We start from the raw sequence: 19,847 nt of genomic DNA, 5'->3' as shown, positions 1-19,847 counted from the left end.
AAAACATATGAAATAAATAACATTCAATGAAATATAAAAAGGTAGATCTTGAGTTTGCTTTTAAAATGATCAACATGTGATGTGTTAGTTATATATGTTTATTATTGAGGTCATGTTGCACCAGACTACATTATATTAATATGTGTTTGTAATATTCTGCCCCTCTCATGTTTGGGGAAAAAAATGAACAAAAAAAAACAAAAAAACATTAGAAACTCAAAATAATGCAGCTCACTTCAACACCACTGCAAATGACAACCTCAGTAATAAACATGTTTTTTGAATGTTATTATTTTTTTAAAGTTTGAATTTATGGAGCTGCTGTTTCGAATTCATTAGATTTTATGGGTGTACTTAATAAAGTGGTCATTTACTGTAAATTTTATGCCACACTGCAGCAATCCTACAGCAAACTGCTCTGTGCCAGAGGACACGCTGCCACCTACTGCTTCAGATGAGACACTACAGCGTGTGTGCACAAACTGTTTGGCACTTTGTTTCTATTGAAAGGCTGTTCTCATTCTTACATTTGTCCAAGCTTTTAAAAGATCTCCACCTACAAACATCAGACAGATCATTAACCCTATGAGTGAGAAGCCAAACACTGACATACAATCGTACCCTCAGTGACCATTGTTTCGTGAGAGATAAGGTAACATCAAACACAAGAGGCCATTATTACAGTATCTCCACCTGTTTGAAGTGGAGCAGCAGGGGATCAGAGGGTTATAAAGGAGCCTGGTAGTCAGACCTGGTGCATCTGCTATGAAACAGCCATCTGAGGTTTTAAAACACACAGGTCACAGATGACAACACACTGGGACTGACATTATCTGAGGTAAGTCCTGATGTTAGCAGCAGTTTTTTATGTTTCTGTGTGAAGCTTTAAATGTAGCAGTGGAGGAAGTATTTGAATCTTTTTTTCTTAAAGGAACAACATGACAATACAAGTAGTACAGAGTGGGAATGGTTGTAACATTTTTGACATTTCTGTCTGTATCTTTTAAGCCAGTGTGTTCAAAGTGTAACACAAACTAGTTCCATGTGTCTGCTGTTAAATGATGTAGGTGTTAAAAGCAGAGTAACCGTCCACGACGGCTACACTTAGGCAGGAACCATCACAGCCTGCAACACAAACAGAAAATGTCTGTGGTTTATTCTCAAACACAGGGAGTGAAATGTTACAATTCACCTCATAGTCCCAGTTAGTTGTAAAATATAACATTATGATATAAGGATTATGACAAAACCTTGATATTGAAGCTTTTTATTCAACACTTAAATCACTTTTTAACATAATTGGTGTGTGTGTGTGTGTGTGTGTGTGTGTGTGTGTGTGTGTGTGTGTGTGTGTGTGTGTGTGTGTGTTTGTAGTAAAATATGAATACTTTCTTACCACTAGATTCGTTTTTTTCCTTCTATAATAGTCTGCGTCTGTCACAAGGTGCTACTTCCTCTCATGTGGGATAAGGCCTAAATGGTGCAGGTATAGAGTGAATCAGGTGATTCTTACTTGTTCTTGATTGGAGAAATTGGAAGTGTTACAACTGACCAGTGTTACAACCATCCCCAGTCTCTCCTACATTTTTTAAGTAAGTAGAAGTAGAAAAGTATTAGCAACAACATGTACTTTAAATATCAAAAGTAAAAGTACTCATGAGGCAATAGAAAACTCCCTGATTGTACTGTATTATACTATAGTATAGGATTATTATTAGGCTACCAATAATCTATAGTAATGCACTATATTTTATAGGCTGGTGATATGTGGGAAGGAAGGAAAATTATTAATTATGTTAATTATATTAAATTAAATATGTACAATACTGAGCCTCAAAGCTGAGAGATACTGTAAATGTAATGGAGTAAAAAGTGTAATAATTTCCTGTGAATGTTATTACATATGAACCTGCATGAAATGGAAATACTAGATTAAAACTATCTCATTGTAGTTGAATACAGTTGTTGAATGATTGTGATTACTGATGCACATGGATGGAGCTCATTTTGAAGACTTCATACACTGTTTAGATGTTTTTTTCACAATGTCGGAAAAGGGCTCAAACTGTCACACTGTGGCCCAGATGATGCTATAGAGATAGTCTTTTATGATACATAACAGGAAAACCACAGAAACACTGAGTGTTGGGTTGAAAAAACTTTAAAAGGGTTTTTCTGTATTGGTGTAAATGTTTGATGTCTACACACAGAACAGAATCTGTCCATCTGAAGATGTGTGGGCTGATTTAGAGCAAGTAGGGCAGTTGTGTTTTTTAATGGATCTCATGCTCAGACAAACAAAACCTCCATATGTGAGGAAGAAATTATCCAAACACAATGGTACATTTTTTAATTCTTATGTTTAATCACTGTCCAGGTGCTCCTGACATTAGGAGAGTTGTTAAAAACAGGTTTACTCTGCTGCACAGGTACAATGTTTGGTCATCAGTGGCTCCCCCGGATTAACAACCCAACACAAGGAACAATCTCAGGGACTTCAGCTAAGCAGGAGCAGGAAATATGTAAGTAATATAACTTCAGAACTTCACTTCAAAATTTTCTATTTTATCACCTAACTTCTGTTTGTGATGTCCTAAAATCATGTTTTTAAGATCAACAATTGAGACTATTTCAACCTGTTTCCAACTGAAATCAGCTTGTTTCAAAAACTTTCTACAAATTAGCAACTGGGTCTTGAAACCAGAAAGAATACGGCAAGAGGAAACGGAAAAAATGGTTAACACTTTATAATACAGTGATTCACAGTGTAATTTCATTGTGTGAATTAGGAACAGATAAAATACTGAACTGAAACTTAAATGTAGAAACAGTGGAAGAAACAAAAATAAGCGAATAACAGCTGGGCACTGTAGAGGAAATGAGAATAAATTAATATTTTCGTGAATACTGGGAACCTACAGAAAAAAAAACATGTTGTGAACAACCTTTTTCTTGCTGTATAATTACAGAGGAAATATTGCAGCCTTCCTGATTCATTCTCTGACATAAACTGTGAAGAAGCACAATCCAGATAATAAAGAAAAGCATTTGTTTTTGTCTTAATGGAGCCTTGGTTTATGCTGAATATAATGCACTGATTAAAGTAAAGTAAGTGAACTGATGCACTAGGCTGAATACAACTGTGTTGAAAAAGTGAACTCAGTGTAGAGAAGTGTGATTTAGTAATTGTAAAAAAAAAAAAACTGTAACAACAATCCATTAATTAAATTCTGTACTGGGTACTGTACAACTGCTACTACTACTAATAATAATAATAATAATAATAATAATGATAATTATAATGATAATAATAATAATGTGTTTGTTATTTGTTTGTTTTAGCCTCAGTTTGCCTTCCTACCAGAAAAAAGCTGACCTGTCACTGCCTCTGTCCAGTGGTCGGTCTCTCAACACTCTGTTTGTTGCTGCTGGTGACGTGTGCAGCACTTTCTGTCCTGTGTAAGTACAAGTTACTGAAGCTCAAAGTGCAGATTAGCCAAAGTAAGTGAACACGGAACTGAATTTTGAAACAGTTCAACATCTTGTGAAATGTTTATTTATGTTCATATGGGCATCTCAGGCAAAGTGCTTTCTTGGATTGAGTCCTCTCTCACTTGGCGCTCCTTCAATGTGTCATAGCAAGGACAAACATCCTAATCCCGTCCCCTCCCTTCTGGAGTGCCCCACAGATTGGTTCTGGGCCCGTCCTCTTTGCAATTTACACCACCTCCCTGGGTCATCCACTTGCATGGCTTCTCGTATCACTGACATGCAGACGACACCCAACTATAACTGTGGCTCCCACCAGATGACCCCACCTTCTCTCCAACATATCTGCATAGATTAAATAACGCCACTGTAAACTAAATCTCTCTAAGACTGAACTCCTAGTCATCCCAACCAATCAGTCTCTTCATCACGATATCAATATCAAACTTGGTACTTTATCCCTTACCCCAACCAAGGTCGCAAGAAACCTGGGTGTCATGTTTGATGACCAATTGTCCTTCTCCGACCGCATCTGTCAGTGCACTTCTTTAAGCAAACAGTCCCTGCACTGACTCACATGAGAAGATATCGCTCTGTTCCGCTCACTCCTGGAAAAATACCAAAAAGCTTATTTAATATACTAGTCTTTTCAGTATAATGTGTGTTTTATCAGGTCAAAACACACATTTATTAAGTCAAAAACAAAATCATTTCATTACAAACAGTTATCAGTGCTGCAGTTACCTTTTGTAAACACATTGTTTTTTGTTTTGAGGTAACTATTCTTTGTCTTTAACTTTCAGATACTAATGAGTCAGACCACAAGCCAAAATGGAAGAGTCTCTTTGATTACCAGAATATGAGTGACAGCTACCTCACTCTTACTAAAGTAAAAAATGACCTGAGAAAAGACAATGAGCTCTTAAAGGAGCACAGTGGCCGGCTGGATGAACAGAACAAACTTCTCAACAGGACTTCAGCTCAACTCAAGTCCATGAATCTCGCTCTGAGTTTGGAAAGCGGTGAGTTAATGGAGCAAATTGAGAATCTGACCTATACAAACACACAGCTCACACAAGAACACAAACAACTGGTCCAGTACACGTCTGAGCAGGAGGAAAAGAAGCTGAACATGTCTGAAACCATCAAACATCTGGTCAGCTCCAACACGCAGCTGCAGGAGGAGAAACAACGGCTCTCTGAGACAAACAGCCTCCTGAGGGATGAGCTGCTTCAAGTGAAGGAGAAGAACCAGGAGCTTATGGAAATCAACGACAGGTTTCAAGGAGAAATTCAAAATCTGAGCGAAAAGAGTGGAGCTTTTTCGAAGGACGACTATGAGAAGCTTCAGAGGGAAGTGACACAGCTTCAAGAACAAAACCAGAACCTGAGCACAGTGCTGGTGAAAGAAAGGAAGGAAGCAGCGGAGCAGGAGGGAAACAGGACGAGGGAGATGGTGCAGATGATGGAGGATGTACAGTCAGTAAAGGAGGCCTACCATGCTTTAGACCTCTACTGCCCTGTGGTCAATCAGAAGACCAAAGGTACATAGAATTTATACTTTTAAATGTTAAAAGAAGCTTTGATGAAATTAAAGTCACAGTGTAGAGGCACATTTTTCCATTAATACAGACTGAGTTTAGGTTTACCAAAACCAACAATGAATTATTTAATCTTTCAGCAGTTCTCAATTTCCTCAAGCCCATTAGTTCCTACTGAAGATGTAAATCTTTAAAAACAGGTCACAAATATATAATTTCATTATAGCTAAAACAACTGGTTTTCAGCAAATGTTGCTCAAGCAGGAGGAATCATTTATTAGTGTTTTCAGCAACTGATGAGTAGATAAGATAAAAATTTAATAAATAAATAATGGATACAAAATTCTACGTTAAATGATATTCTGTTCTGTTTTATGTTTGAAATTTCACTTTTAAAAAAAATGGCCGTACTAGTTTATATGATGTTTAAAATTCAGGCTTGTCGTTTCCAATTCAACCTCAATGCCCAGATTACTGAGCTTCTCAAACAGCATCTCTAATTTGGCTTTTTGGCCAACTAAAAAACTATAAACTAAAAAAAATCTCTTTTCCTGGTTCAGCTTTGAAAAGTTATTGCTCATCCATTTATTGATTGCTGACAAATAGGCTTGCAAATCTGAATCTATCTTTACTGGCCAATGCAAGCATGTAAAGAATGTGTCTTGGTATAACCAGTAATAAAAATGTATAACAGTGAAGGTGGGATGAAATGTACAATGTAAGGTCTGCTTTGATAACAAAAAGGACAACCGCTTCACCAATACACATTTGTTTCAACTGAAGTGTGACTTTCTTCATCTTTCTCCACAGAGCGGATTTGCAAAAAGTGTCCGGACAGCTGGAGACTGTTAGAAACAAAGTGCTACTACTTCTCCTCTCGCATGCTTAGCTGGAGCTCCAGCAGAGCCTGGTGCAGGACACAAGGGGGCGACCTGCTCATCATTAACAGTGAACAAGAACAGGTAGAGGACAAAAGGAAGAGAACAAGTGACAGTTGCAAAAACATTTAATCAAAAAATAAAATAAAATCAGTAAATAAGTATAATATAATCTGGAATCATCTGTTTTTCCACCTCTAGAACTTTATTTTTGACACCAGCCGGGCACCGGAGCAGTCCATCACCAGGCTGTGGATCGGGTTGACTGATGCAGAGGAAGAGGACGACTGGCGCTGGGTGGATGGCAGCAAAGTTAACTCAGATGTGCAGTGAGTCAAAGCTCAGGGACACTGTGATAATGTCTATAGAGGGTCCTTAGGTGTGATTACAGATTTACAGCTTGTTTCTGTTGCCACTAAGTGGCCAAAAAAATCTAGTTTAACGAAAAGTTACTTTAATGTAAACAATGAAACAGTTCAATAAATTATATGAGGGATGTCTGCTACAAAGAGGCTTTCTTAAGTAACACTATGAAACATGACTCTGTGATTATTGTGTTACACAGCTGCTCACATTCTTCTTGCAGGTACTGGCTGAGCAGACCAGGGATGGCGACTGAGCCTGATGACTGGAAGCTGGATGACCCTCTAGGAGAAGACTGTGGACACGTAGACACCAGTGAAAATGCACTTAAGTCCTGGATGGACGGCTCCTGTAAGAAACCTTACAGATGGATCTGTGAAAAGAACATTTAGATTATCCACGAACATCATATTGTAAATCAACCACACATTCTCTACGTATACTGTAGGAAATCATAAGAATATATATCTGCAATATATTCAACTCTGAGTTATAGAGAAAGTGCACATTTTCTTTCAAAATAAAACAGTATTTAGTCTCCAGAGTCCTGTATTTCATTGAAAGGAAAGGAAAAGGAAAAGAAAAAAGGAAAGGAAATAAAGACAGTATGTGCAGAGCAATTTTCTTACCTTTTTATTTTCATCAAAAATACAAATTTGTATAGGTATAATAGACATTCATTTTGTCAATTCTTATTAAAGAAACATGGAATAAGGCAGATATGTGTATTTTTTATACCTTGTTGAATTTCATATTTGCACAACGCAATTGACTTGATTATAAAATTTAAATACATTTTAAAATACTGTGAATGCAACTAAAAATATTTTGCTGTTATAGTGTTGGAAGTAAGTGCAGCCACACAACTCTCTGTACATCTCTTTCTCTGTAAAAAAAAAATCAAAGCACGTTGGCTGTATGTATGCAATAGTGAAGAGTTTGTCCCAAAATATCAGATAACTTCAGCTTAGTCACATTTTTCTTGTGTGAAGCTGAATCAGTTGAAGGGTAACGCTGGTGCACATAAAAACCAGCAATGCATTAGTCCATCTGTAAATATTTTCTGGCTCAGTGATTTCCTAAAACAGCTGGGCTCTGCAGTTTTCAGTTCCTCAAACAGGAGAGAATAGTGCATTTGTTGGGGACTATTTTCAGCAGTGAATTAATACACATTTGGTGTTCTTGTGAGTCTTTGGACAGCAGGAAGTCATGCGTGGGAGTGATACAAAATAAACTACAGAGTTAGTTTTTTGACAACAATGGAGCCCTCTGGCTCAGAGGAATAAGATATATCAGGTTCTGGGTATACATACTTGTTAGTGGGGCCAGCTAATTGTTGCTTTTTCTTTGTTTTGGGTTTGTTGACAATAAGAAAAATATAGATTAGCGTCAGCTTTATCCTTAATAATTGACTCAGTGACTACTCCTGCTTGGGTTTTCTTCTCCTGCACAGTTGAAAGCACAGGAATCGTATTGATCCCACCACAGTTGCTGTCAGCAACAACAGGATTGCTAACAAGAAGCATATAACATCCACAGAATAATAGGCATACCGGGGCATCTTATAAGACTCAGTGCGTAAATGTGAAGCACCGTTGTGCCTCATAACAAACTCAATCCAGAAAAGTGCAGTTTCCAAAGGATGCATTGGTTTATCCCGGTGAAGATCAGAGAGATGTTTCATGTTGTTTCTATAGGAGGGATTGTGAAGAACTTCCTGTATCGCTTCTAGAAAGTTCTGGCGGGTGAGTTCGGTCGCATCCACCACCTTAGCAGCTCCCCGTGTTTCCAATCTCAAAACATTCTCAAACTGATCGAACAGAAGAGGAATGCCTATGATCGGCACTCCATGGTAGATGGACTCATAGATCCCATTTGTACCACCATGGGCGACAAAGGCTTTGATCTTTGGATGACCCAAGAGGTCGTTCTGGGGCATCCACTTCACCAGGAGGGTATTGTTGCCCAGATTGTTGGGGCGCTCACCAGCATGCCTCCATATGACCTTTTGAGGAATTTGGGCAAAAGCAGCAGCGATTTCGGAAGTGATTTCTACAGGTAGACCTCTAACCAGTGTACCTAGAGACATCAGGATGAACCCATGCTCTCCTGAACTTTGAACAAACTCCTCCAGTTCTGATGATAAAGGCGCAGAAGGCTTACACTGAAAACCACCAATGTAGACGATGTTTGGCATGGTGGGTCTGGGGAATTCAAAGACAAAGTCCACCCTCATGAGCCAGATGTCTGCCCCTTGTAGGAGGTGATAGAAGTTGACATCTGGACCGAAGTACCTGTCCACCAGCCTATCATAGTGAGGGCATACTATAAACTTATCAATGCACATGTTGAGCACATAGTGGAATGTATTTCTGATTCTTTGCACAAAGGTCATCTTATCCGATGCGGCATATCCTGAAGTTGGGACATAGGATGTGGGAGATGGAGCGACCACAAAATGCCCTTCTCCACTGGTGATCCATCTCACGTTAAAAACAGTCGGCAGCTTAAGTTCATGGGCCACCAGAACCCCTACTGGCAATCCCGGGTCCAGAAGAACCATGTCAAAATGCATATCACGAATACTCTGCATTAGAGTCTTGTTCTCAAATATTTCTACACCCAACAGGCTGGCCTGTTGGTGAATTTTTGACAGCGCACTGAGCATCTCCCAGTAGAAGTTCACAAAGCTGATTAGAGACGCCCCCTCCTTCTGGATCGCCAGCATCTTGACCAGAAAAGTGACAAAAAAGTCTTGCTCCTCTATGCTGATGGCCTCTGGCAGGGTGACAGTGATGGAGCGGTAATGAGGCGCATTCTCTTTGACGTACCAGCTTGTGGCTGTGCGGACCACAGTGACCTCATGGCCCCTGGTGTGGAGGCTCTGGATCAGCAGGTTCATGTTGACCCAGTGGCTGCCATCCACCGGGAAAACCAAGATCTTTCCACCATGGACACTGGGATTTGTCAGGAGGGACACACTCACGACCAGAAGAAGAAGAAAAGAAAGTCCTGAGATGCTCCCCATGGATTAACTCTAAGGAAAAGAATAAAATATGAAAGGTTAATGTGATCAAAATGTATCTGTTCAATGACTTAAAAGATGCCCAAAAGGAGCAACATGGGGAAGTTGGAAAAGGTTCAACCTCATACATATATACAGGGGAGCAACAATCTGCTGACAACCAAACAGACTTGTTTTAATTCCCTCGAGAAACAAAAGCACAGAGTTGTTTTCTTTTACATAAAGTACTTCAAATAAATTGGAAGAGAAGCCGAACATCACTGTCAATCCCTTTCCAATTCTTCACAATAACACTTTAATGAGCTGCTGGCACCAGAGCAAGAAAAACAATGCTTCTAAACACATCACTGGGGAAATAAACTACTATGTTGTGCTGCCATTACAGTAGCAAGAGAATATAAAGAGAAAATAAATGCTCAATCAGAGCTGAGTATGAAAATGATGTTTCCAAGGCAATCGTGCAAACACGCTTCAGGCTCTTAGAGGGATTAGAAAAAGCATTCCTTCGGGCAGGGAAATAATATTCAACAACATGTGCAGAATAATTATGACATTTTTCAGACCTTTTTATGTCTGTTGGTCTTTGAATCCTGACCTCTGCATTTGTAAAATCTTGGCTAAAGCCCTGGATTGGTTCTACCAGCATGACTAGGTGTCAATAAATAATTTGATAAAGAAACACAAAAAGAGGCATTTTGAAGCATTTTAACACTGGGATTAATTTGTTGATCGACAGAAAATTAATCAACCACTAATTTAATGATCAAACAACCAATTGACCAAAGTCAATTTCTAAGAAAAAATGCAAAACATCCGCTGGTTCAAGGGTCTGAAATGTGAGAATTTGATTGTTTTCCTACTCTTACTGTATTCTAAAATTATTTTCGAAGTGTTGGTTGGACAATATAAGACATTTGAGAACATCATCATGGACTCTTAGATGTTTCAATTTGAATTTTTCACCAGTTTCTTATGTTTTACTGACTAAATGTTTAATTGATTTATTCTGAAAATTCTTATAGCAAGTCTGAAAAGCCTCCTGAAAAAACTATCTATATTTCTATTTATATCTCTATTTCCAACAGTTTTTGGCCAAAAAGCCCTGAAATGCTGCTTAAACAGCTCAAAGTCCAGTGGAATTCATCCATTAATACTGTTGTTATGGTCTCTAATCTCGTCATCTGCATTCAGCAGGGACTTGCTAACAGGCTAAAAACACTTAGCGAGTTACACCCTAAGTGTTCAGTTTCTGCCTGTTTTACTGTCGACAAAGCTAAAAGAGGAATGTAACGGTATGAACTTCTGCCCACATATCAGCCACTTCCAACAAGTTAGTGTCAGCAAAACAGAGCCTGCTGTTTTCAGTAATGTTGTGTAGGCCTTTAACTGAGTTGGTTAATGTGTTGTAGAGAAAGTAAAACTTGTGACTTACCTTAAATCCCTGAAACTGTGGAGAAATGTACTCTCAGGACAGGAGAAGCCGAGCGTCTGTGTGGACAAGAATCCAAACTCCAAACCCGCTCATTGTGTTACATAAGGAAAACAGGGTGATGGGGGAGGGGGGTTAAACAAATGGACTTCAGATGTAAGTGAGTAGTTTGAGGCGAAAGGAAACCCTTTTCCCACTGGGCCCACCCTGTAACTGTGCTGCACAGACACAGAAATGCACAGAGATATGCTCTGCTGACACACACACACACACACACACACACACACACACACACACACACACATACACACACACACACACACACACACACACACATTTTGTCTGTGTCATGGTTCACAGTAAAGAACAGATTCCCCAGCTAAAAATAATTTGACTAGAAAACTACTTTTTCCGAGAAATAAAGTTCTAAGACTCAAGTTCTTTTTTTTTTTATCATTGTTCAGTGGCTTTATTGTCAGTTATTGTAAAAAGGTTCAGTCCAATAAGGAAATGTTGGACAAGTTGCAGTTTTACACAAAATGGAAGTGAGCGTTAGAAAAAACTAAATTGCAAATGTTCTGTGTTTCCATAAAATGATGTGCGCAAAAAAAAGCTAGGTTTTCTCCTCTTGCAATGTCATTCCAAATAAATATGACGACAAGATTTCCAGCAGTTCTTGGTTGGAACTGGCTCCCTGGGGCCCTGGGACCACGACTTCAATGTGAAAAAGGTGTTTCCCTTTCACTTTAGCGAAATATTGCTTTGTCGAATAGTCTGTAAAACCACCTCATTCAAGCGTTTAAATTCTTAAAGTTTTTACAAAATTTACGTTTCCATTACTCGTTTTTAAGTTTGCAATTTCAGCTGGTTAATGGAAACACACCTCGTGACATATTAGCACCTTATAAGGTTGTTACCTCTAATGTGTGAGCATATAGTTGTCTATTTACACACTTAGCAGACACAGAGCAACAAGTTGTGTTTCTGGACACCTGAATACAAGTTAAATACTCACTCTCCTTTTAGCTCTAATTTTGTCTCCACCAGCTCCTGAGGGCATCAGCTGACTCTTTAGAAGCTAAATTTCTTCACCAGCTAGTAGCTAACTCTCTGTCTCCTGTGCAGACGGTGTAAATTGGGTTTATCAGAGCTTTTTTTCACAGAAACTGCTGCCTGCTGCTAGAAAGATACTGATAATAGCACTGAGACTGACAGACTGACCAAACAGTGAAGCTTGGCCATAAAACCACAACAAAGAGGTGACCGATGCTACAGTGCTTCAGAGAGCTGAGGGGATATGCTGAGTTGGGTTATAATTCATTATAGGCAACCTGTTTCATACTGCACATACCATTTTTTTTACTTTGTTTATCTAAAAATATTGATGTAGTGCAGCCTTAAAACTTTTCCTTACTTGTCCTTGTAGCTGTAAATGAAGAATTGACACGGAGACACAGGAACTTCAATGTGTTACTAATATCGCTGTATCTTTAAGTGACATTTGCTGAAGTGCAACAGTCATAGCAAACACATTCAGACAGTGGACTTCCTGTGAAACTTATGTTTAAACTGCTTCTGCTTTCACTTCATAGAGATCATGTGTCAATGAAAAGGGAACAGGTCTGAACTAATTCATGCCACTGCATTTCACTGAGAGTGTGCAAAGACATGACACAACTCAGGACATTTGACCGCTGGATTATGAAAATGTCACGTTCTTGCTCTCTGGCTGTTGCCATCCTGGTCTTTGCTGGAGGGTGGTGTCTGTGTGCAGCTGATGTTGGGGAGTTCACTCCATGCCTGCAGTCCTTCTACAGGTCCTGGCCTCCTAAAGGTCTGGAGGGGACCCCCATCTGCCAGCGTTTCAACAACCAGTATCGATTTGCCACCTTGTACAGTCGCCCACGCCGCTCTCCGTGGTTCTCAGCCTATTTATACAGACCACCAGTGGGAAAGAGACCTTCAGCAAATTGGAAGTTTGAGCCACAGGTGAGTACTTGTTTGGTCTGATTCATAGAATTCTTAGTATTTAAAGAGGAAAGAGTACAGGGAAGATATAAGTAGGTGAACAAGTCTCAAGACTCAGACTCAGACAGTGGACACTGCTGGGTAAACAGTACAGTGATGTTTTTAGACTGCACATGAGGAAATTAATCCCAGTAAAGGAGAACTCTATAATTTGTGTGTCCAAAACAATGAGCATTAACCAGCTGCTATAAAGAATTATAAGGTTTGACTCAGTCTGACTATCAGTTAATCTCAAATGTGCCGGCTGGTGTCAAGGTCAGGGGCTCTGTGCAGACCAAACTGGGGAAAACCATTTCCCTATGGAGCTGGTTTTGTACACAGGTGCACTGACTTGTTGAAACAGAAACACACTGTTGTCTAAAATAAAACTGTATGCTGTTGCAGTAAGGTTTGGCTTCCATCAAGCCAACCAAGATCATGTTATCAGTGTTGTTTCTGGGGGAATGAGGACTTTAATGGCTTAATTTTACATCGCATGTACACACAAATTACACATGGGCTTTTGGAGGCTTATTCTGGTACTTTTTACTCTTGAAATGAACTATTTTAAACCAAAAACATGATTTGGATAGGTTATTGATTATCTTCCTGGCAGCATGTTGAAGGCCTTGAAACAGCATTTAAACCATCATATAAAGGGAAATAATGTGGAAAAGGCTAGATTAATAAAAACCCGAAAAGACACATGGTTCCCAGAGGATTAATTACTCTGACTTTGGAAATCCTCTGACTTTTCCTCGAGTGTCAACACAACATTTGTGGTTGTGAGTGAAATATCTGATTATTATCGGATGGACTGCAATGAAATTTGGTTTACATTCATGTTCCCCAGAGGATTTAAACTTGTCATTGTCCATAATTTTGGTCATATTTTGCAAAAGTCTTCCTCTGAATTGCATTAAAAAATATAATGTCATCACTTCTTCCACCCTGCAACAAACAGTTAACCTACCCAGGAGCTGATGGCAACATGATCCCCTTCCCTCCTGGCCCTCCAGACCAGAACGTGATGGAGAGTCAGGCAGTTAATCTGGACTACATCAATTCCACCTACTCTCGTGGCCACTTAAACCCCAGCCTTCACCACCAGAGCCATGAGGACCGCTCCGCCACCTTCACCCTGACTAATGTGGTCCCTCAGAAGGCAGGCTCTAATGACGGGCCCTGGGAGATCCTGGAGCAAACTGTTAACCATACCTTATCAGCCTACTGTCTTGGAGATGCTTACATAGTGACTGGCATCATCCCTTACCGGACTGACGACCACTGGCTGAAGAATCATCGTGTGGCCGTGCCGGAGTACATGTGGTCAGCCTACTGCTGCCCAAAGTACAACAACAGTCTTCCAGAGGAATTGAAGAACACCTTCCCCACATACGCTGCTATCGGCCGCAACGACCCCAACAGCACCGAGGAGATTGTGCCTGTTAACAAGTCGGCTAAGACACAGTTCAGGGGATATGATGTGAGGCAGATGCCACTGCAAACACTTGAGATGTATCTCAAGGACAGGTTTAATACTGTCGTCAGTGTTTTTTATGAGCTGTGCTCTGGATCAGACTGATCCTGCACATATACAATAATTAGCTTGTTGAAGTGTTCGTGCTAATTTCATTTTATTGACTAATTATAAGTGAAAATTCTTTTCTCAACAGGTTCTCATAGGAAAACGACAAAATACATCATTTGACAGGTTTAGGCAGAAAAACTACTTGTTCATTAGGATTGGGAAAGATTGTGGTTATGGTAAAAAGAAACCAACACTGCAGCTCTTGAAACAAGGGAGAGCCAGACTTTTCCCATCATGCACTTTCCCATCATGCAATTCTTGCAGTCAGTGAAGAGGGACTGCGGCACCTAACTCCAAAAACTGCATCTGCCTTTAGATTTGCCTAAATTTGCATGACATCAGAGCAACTCGAGATCAAGTCAGACAAAAAATGTACCATCATGCATTGTGCAGTGTTCACCTGTGAATTCTGCACAGGCCTAGCTCATCTGAACCAACTAACAGAAACTGGATCTGAAGACTTAAGATTAGAATCTTTACATACCACACACTAATGATTTTATCTGCCAACTGTCAACAACAACTGACCCAGACTGGAACAGACCTGGTCCAACTTGGTCCCATTAAGATCAAATCTTCATGATCGGCTCAACAGTCGTAAAGTCTGGAATGACAAAACTAGCTTAGCCTAGCATTAAGACTGGAAATGTGGGCATACAGCTAGCTTGGCTTTCTCCAAAGATGTCAAAATTCAACTACCACTGCATCTAAAACTCACTAACATGTTGTGTCTATTTAACCAAGAATATAAAAACAACTATTTCTTGGTCCAGTGCAGTGACTTCCTGGAATGTTGTTCCCAGCAACTGCACATAACCTTCCATAACACCTTTATTTGTTGTTTTAACACCTTGGTTTTTGTATGAAATGAAACAAACAAAATTTAACATGTTAGGTTTTACTTTTGCACAGAGCCAGGCTAGCTGTTTCCCCTGGTCCTAGTCTCTATGCTAAGCTAACAGGCTGCTGGTTGTAGCCTTGTATTTAACAGACAGACATGAGAGTGGCAACGATCTTCTCATCTAAGTCTCGGCAAGGAAGCCAACCTAAAACAGACAAAGTTGGTGTGGAAAAGCAACACTTAACTCATGGAAAAAAGCTAAGTAAAACTCAGTGAAATGGTTATGGTGATGCTTCCACTGCAGATTCGCAGCTGGGCATGAACCAATTAACAATACTGACCACTAGATGGTGTCCTTGTGCAATACATGCAGCTGGTGGATATGAGTTTGAGCCAGCTTCTTGTGACTGTGCACTGCAACTGGAAGGAATTTTTCTTAAAGTTTCATCTCGGCAGAATCCATTCCTTATTCATAAAAACATCAGACCTCACTATAGTGTGAGTCAGTTAGCCTTTTATCTTATGATTTCCTAAATAATGTATATGAATCACACTTTAATTGACTGATTTTTATAAAGCACTGGTGTTGGAGGCTTTCTGAAGATGAAAACATAAAAGTACATGATGGTAAAAATTATATTTGTGCTTCAAATCAAAAATATAATAGAAATAGATCAAATTAATAAAATGCAGAGATGACTCATTTTGATAAACATTAACTTGCTCCACAAGTCAGACTCGACTTCTGAAGCTTCACCAAGACAAGCTTTTTCTTTTGTAATGATCACTAAGACACACGTTTTGTCACTTCACACTTCTCATGGATTTATTGAACAGATGGTACAATAGCACAGGTGCACACAGGGTTAAACATAGGTAACACTACACACCGGTTTCTCAAACTGGATTACATTGACAAAAATAAATCACCAGCTTAGTATTGTTGGTGCATCTGGGGAGAGAAGAGCTTGTCCCACACCTCCACCTTCATAATGGCCCTGCCCATAGGGGACATGGTAGCTTTGATGTCCAGGTTGGGTCCCTCATACGTGATCCCACAACCATTGGCCTCCTCCCGAACAAAGCCTTGCTGCTCTTTGTTGTAATACATCTCTTTGTACAGAGCCTCGTTGCACTCTTTGCCCTGATTGTAGATTCCCACTGCCAGCCAGTTCTTGTACATGTTATAGTCGTAGGGCACAGAGAACATTATAGCTATTGTCTCCTTGGCGCTGTTGCTTTGCCTCTCAAACAGGTCATAGGTCAGGACACCCACTGCACCAGAGGCTTTGGCGCTGGTCTTGCTGAAGTTGCAGACTTCAGTTTTCAGTGGGCGTACGGTGGGTTGGGGTGGGCTGTGGCAGTTGCCGTTCTCCAGGAAAACCCTTTTTGAAAAGGTAAAGTTAGATAATCAATGGGTACACTCATTTTTAGGAAACTGGTGTAGTTTTTTCATGCTGCATCTATATTTCAACACTCAGTTTCTCCTTGCAAAGAAACTGAACATAAAGTCTTTTTCTGTTTGAGAATGTGTTACACTTACTTGGGATCCACTAAGCAGTAGTTATTGGTGAGGTTGGAGATCTCGATGGTGACATTTCTTCGGCTTGTGAGGTTGGCAGCCAAAGCCTCTGCTGATTCGCTCATATTGTTGATTGGAAAAGCTGTAAACGGTCAGCTGTGTTACAATAGTGGAGAAGTTAACCATGCACATACTGCTCTTCACAGTGCCTGTAATAAAAGATGTACAGATCCTCCTACAACACAATTCAAGAAATGATATTTGTCAGTAAACCCTCAAATACAGCGTTAGCTTACCTGTCTGGATCAAAGGTGTGCTTCTCACTCAGGCAGTGCCAGGTGTGAAACCCTGGCTTCACACTTCAGATCGTCCTTGTTGGAGAATGTGTGACACCCAAAACTGTCTCCGCCCACAGCACACACCTTCTGTTCTCTCGTCGCTCACCATCTCAAACTTTTTGTCCAGTCTTTCGTCTCAGGTATGTGCAGCGTACGGAGGCGTGAAGACAGGGTGTAACCAACGACAACCACATAACTGTAGCCTTTTTGTTTTCATACTGCTGTTATTTTTCTAAGCTCGGCGCCAGTTTGATCAGTTCTCTGTGACATTGCTTCACACCTCAGTGTCTCCTTATGCACCACACCTTCTGTTTTTAGGTGTGTGATGTTGTTTTTTACTTTCTGCGTGGGGCGACAAACATGCAATACCTCTACATAGCATGCTGTGCAGCCTAACTAACACTGTGTTCATTGTAATAAAGTGAAGTTTGACTGATTCATGTCTGTTGACACGTTCTGAAGAGATGGAAAACTTTTCAACGTTTGTGATTAAATGTGAAGTTTTCTGCCCAAATTAAAAATGATACAATAAAAGTAAAAGACAAGAAATCAATTGAACTGTTTTTTTTATTCATTTAAAGCACCCATACATTACATGAATGATGGACAAATGTATGTAGGTCTTCAGGAATATTTGTGTCAACTGTGTTTTCACAATTCATTCCACATCAATGCACTCATTTGCGGCAGAAGATTTTATTCTCACAGCAGTACAAACAGACCTATCTGCCCATCTTGTCATACAACTCAAGTTTAATCATAGCTCTGCCCTCGTCAGACATGCAAGCCCTCACATCCACTGTCCGTGCAGCGTACTTCACCCCCGAGCCGTCGGCCTCGTGGCGCACGAAGTTGGTGAAGTCTTTCCCCTCGTACATGAGCTCGAACAGCTTCTTGTCGCAGGCCTTCGTGTGCTCAAAGACACCCACCCCCAGCCAGTTCTTGTAGAAGTTATAGTCAAAGGGTACCGAGAACATGACGGCCATCAGCTCATTGCAGTGGCGGTTGCGCATGTCGAAAAGCTCATAGGTGAGGACGCCCACGGCGCCCGATGCCGTGTTGTCGTCCTTGGTGAACGAGCACACTTCGGACTTGGTGGTGCGCACAGTGGGCTGCGGAGGGCTGTAGGGAAAACCGCTTTTCATGTAAACCCTGGAAGGAAGAAGTGGGAGATGAGGTCATAAGTAGTGGAGAAAGTACTTGGATCCTTAACTAAAGTAAAAGTACAACTAACTCAATGTAAAACTACTGTGACAGTCCTGCTAAGTTTGGTAAAATTAAAAGTAGTCTCAGTAAAAGTTGCCCAGTGGTTCCAAACCTAGGGGTCAGGCTGGTCCAAAGGATCACCAGGTAAATCTGAAGGGTCATCAGATAATTAATGTAAATAGTATAATATTTCCTTCTGAAATGTAGTGGAGTGTAAGTATAAAGTGGCAGCAATGTAGTGGAGTAAATGTACTTAGTTACTTTCAACCCCTGGTAGTCATGCAGAAGCGGATTCATGTACATTTCAGGCATCACGTTAACTGTATTTATTGGTCCATACTCAAAATTAGTATGCACAAATAAATCATCAAGCAGAACAGCGATTCTTACTTTGGGTTGATGAGGCAGTAGACGGAGCTGACATTGGTGATCTCTATGGTGCAGTTGCGGTTGGTGGTGAGGGTGAAGGAGTGGGACTCTGCAGTCTCAGGCATGGTGACAGCTGCTGAAGTGGCTGAACGACAGAGGGCAAGAAGAGCTGTGAAAAATGGGAACTGATCAGGTTGAATGTTGTTATTAGCTTTTTTTAAGAAACTGCCCTGAAGCTCTTCATTAATTGCATAGGATCCAATTATTGCTTTTACTGAAATCTGTTATGTTATAATTTATGTTTTCACTGCCAAGTGACGTGAAAACAATTTTGCTAGATACACACTGTAACATGAGGATGAAGTTATCTGCATGTAGAACAGCAAACATTACCTTTTTAATCTTGACATAAAATAAAGTTCTAAAGGTTCCTCTACTGACCATTATAACAGACTTTCATCCAGTAACATTACCATTTCACATTTGCTTCTCAAAACAGCTCTAGCTTTTGTGAATACTACATAACTACCTAAAAGTAAATGCACTTACTTTACTTTACGGCACACACACAGGATGGCAGAGAGTCCTCTGAAAAGAGGTTTGGAGTTTGGTTTGGAGGCAGGTACGAAGACACACCCTCTCAGTGGCATAGAGTCACACCTCACCTGCTGTCTGAATTTCCAGCAGGTGTGGCTGTGTTCTGTCTTCAGGAGACACCCACGAGCATGTAATGTCAGTTATAGGTGATAACTTTAACTCTTGAGTTGAGAGATACAGTAACATACATAGGTGAGCAGAAACATTCTGTATTTTCTTTGTTATCTGTGATTTAAAACGGTACCGTACTGGTGATCGCGTGATGGAAAAGTACTGCTTAAACAGTGGTTGACAAATACCTGAATGTCTGCTAGGATTAAAAGGGTAAAGAGGAGCAGCCACACCTGTCAAACAGTTGATACATCTCCTGATGGTGATGACTCATTTTAGATAAAGCCCAAAGCCTTCAAACCAGTTCATCTGAAAGAACACGTTTATCCTGGTTGGTGATAAATTCATTTCTTACATGCACATTCAGGCTTTTCACTGTAGGTTTAAGAGTGTTGTCACAGTCCTTGTGTCACTAATAAATGAGCAACAGAGCTTCCTCTCCTCAGGTTTGGATGTATAAACTCTTTGTCTTTACCCACTCTGTGTACGTGCAGTCAGACCCAGCATGCACTCACTGGATGTGAGGCTCTGAACAAGTCA

At 40.2% G+C, this 19,847-nt stretch overlaps 4 protein-coding genes and 1 pseudogene across 7 annotated transcripts; 2 read left to right on the top strand and 3 right to left on the bottom strand.

Moving 5' to 3' along the window:
- The first annotated feature begins 474 nt into the window (after window positions 1-474).
- On the top strand, window positions 475-6,809 carry LOC111664314 (uncharacterized). The gene is made up of 7 exons (XM_023418842.2): window positions 475-838; window positions 2,430-2,522; window positions 3,343-3,459; window positions 4,293-5,033; window positions 5,841-5,992; window positions 6,110-6,237; window positions 6,495-6,809. The coding sequence occupies exons 2-7, from the start codon at window positions 2,435-2,437 to the stop codon at window positions 6,661-6,663; spliced, it is 1,395 nt and encodes a 464-aa protein (XP_023274610.2). The 5' UTR covers window positions 475-838; window positions 2,430-2,434; the 3' UTR covers window positions 6,664-6,809.
- A 79-nt stretch (window positions 6,810-6,888) lies between these two features.
- Window positions 6,889-10,930, bottom strand: LOC111664387 (UDP-glucuronosyltransferase 1-2 pseudogene; annotated as a pseudogene). Its single transcript, XR_015437989.1, has 2 exons — window positions 10,729-10,930; window positions 6,889-9,308 (listed from the first exon to the last, which is right to left on the bottom strand). The product of XR_015437989.1 is annotated as a UDP-glucuronosyltransferase 1-2 pseudogene (transcript).
- Window positions 10,931-12,360: 1,430 nt separating this feature from the next.
- LOC111664388 (endonuclease domain-containing 1 protein-like) lies at window positions 12,361-17,577 on the top strand. Its single transcript, XM_023418962.2, has 2 exons — window positions 12,361-12,714; window positions 13,697-17,577. Exons 1-2 carry the CDS (start codon window positions 12,394-12,396, stop codon window positions 14,315-14,317), a joined length of 942 nt encoding a protein of 313 aa, XP_023274730.2. The 5' UTR covers window positions 12,361-12,393; the 3' UTR covers window positions 14,318-17,577.
- Window positions 15,964-17,147, bottom strand: LOC111664289 (DELTA-stichotoxin-Hcr4a-like). 2 transcript variants are annotated; one of them, XM_023418816.2, is made up of 3 exons: window positions 16,983-17,147; window positions 16,708-16,828; window positions 15,964-16,549 (listed from the first exon to the last, which is right to left on the bottom strand). In XM_023418816.2, exons 2-3 carry the CDS (start codon window positions 16,809-16,811, stop codon window positions 16,099-16,101), a joined length of 555 nt encoding a protein of 184 aa, XP_023274584.1. In that variant the 5' UTR covers window positions 16,812-16,828; window positions 16,983-17,147; the 3' UTR covers window positions 15,964-16,098. The 2 variants fall into 2 exon arrangements, with proteins under 2 accessions (XP_023274584.1, XP_023274585.1); XM_023418817.2 differs by having other exon boundaries at window positions 16,708-16,842; window positions 16,983-17,146.
- On the bottom strand, window positions 17,574-19,301 carry LOC111664290 (DELTA-sagatoxin-Srs1a-like). Of its 2 annotated transcripts, none has more exons than XM_023418819.2 (3): window positions 19,149-19,301; window positions 18,621-18,744; window positions 17,574-18,176 (listed from the first exon to the last, which is right to left on the bottom strand). In XM_023418819.2, the coding sequence occupies exons 2-3, from the start codon at window positions 18,722-18,724 to the stop codon at window positions 17,747-17,749; spliced, it is 534 nt and encodes a 177-aa protein (XP_023274587.1). In that variant the 5' UTR covers window positions 18,725-18,744; window positions 19,149-19,301; the 3' UTR covers window positions 17,574-17,746. The 2 variants fall into 2 exon arrangements, with proteins under 2 accessions (XP_023274587.1, XP_023274586.1); XM_023418818.2 differs by having other exon boundaries at window positions 18,621-18,768; window positions 19,149-19,289.
- Window positions 19,302-19,847: the final 546 nt, after the last annotated feature.

This window comes from Seriola lalandi, unplaced genomic scaffold, assembly GCF_002814215.2.
Source record: "Seriola lalandi dorsalis isolate HSWRI2012SDOR001 ecotype SW California unplaced genomic scaffold, Sedor1 jcf7180002054585, whole genome shotgun sequence".
In the NCBI taxonomy this organism is placed as follows: Eukaryota; Metazoa; Chordata; class Actinopteri; order Carangiformes; family Carangidae; genus Seriola; species Seriola lalandi.
The sequence above is the reverse complement of the archived record's forward strand: the minus strand, read 5'-3'. Positions and strand labels throughout refer to the sequence as shown.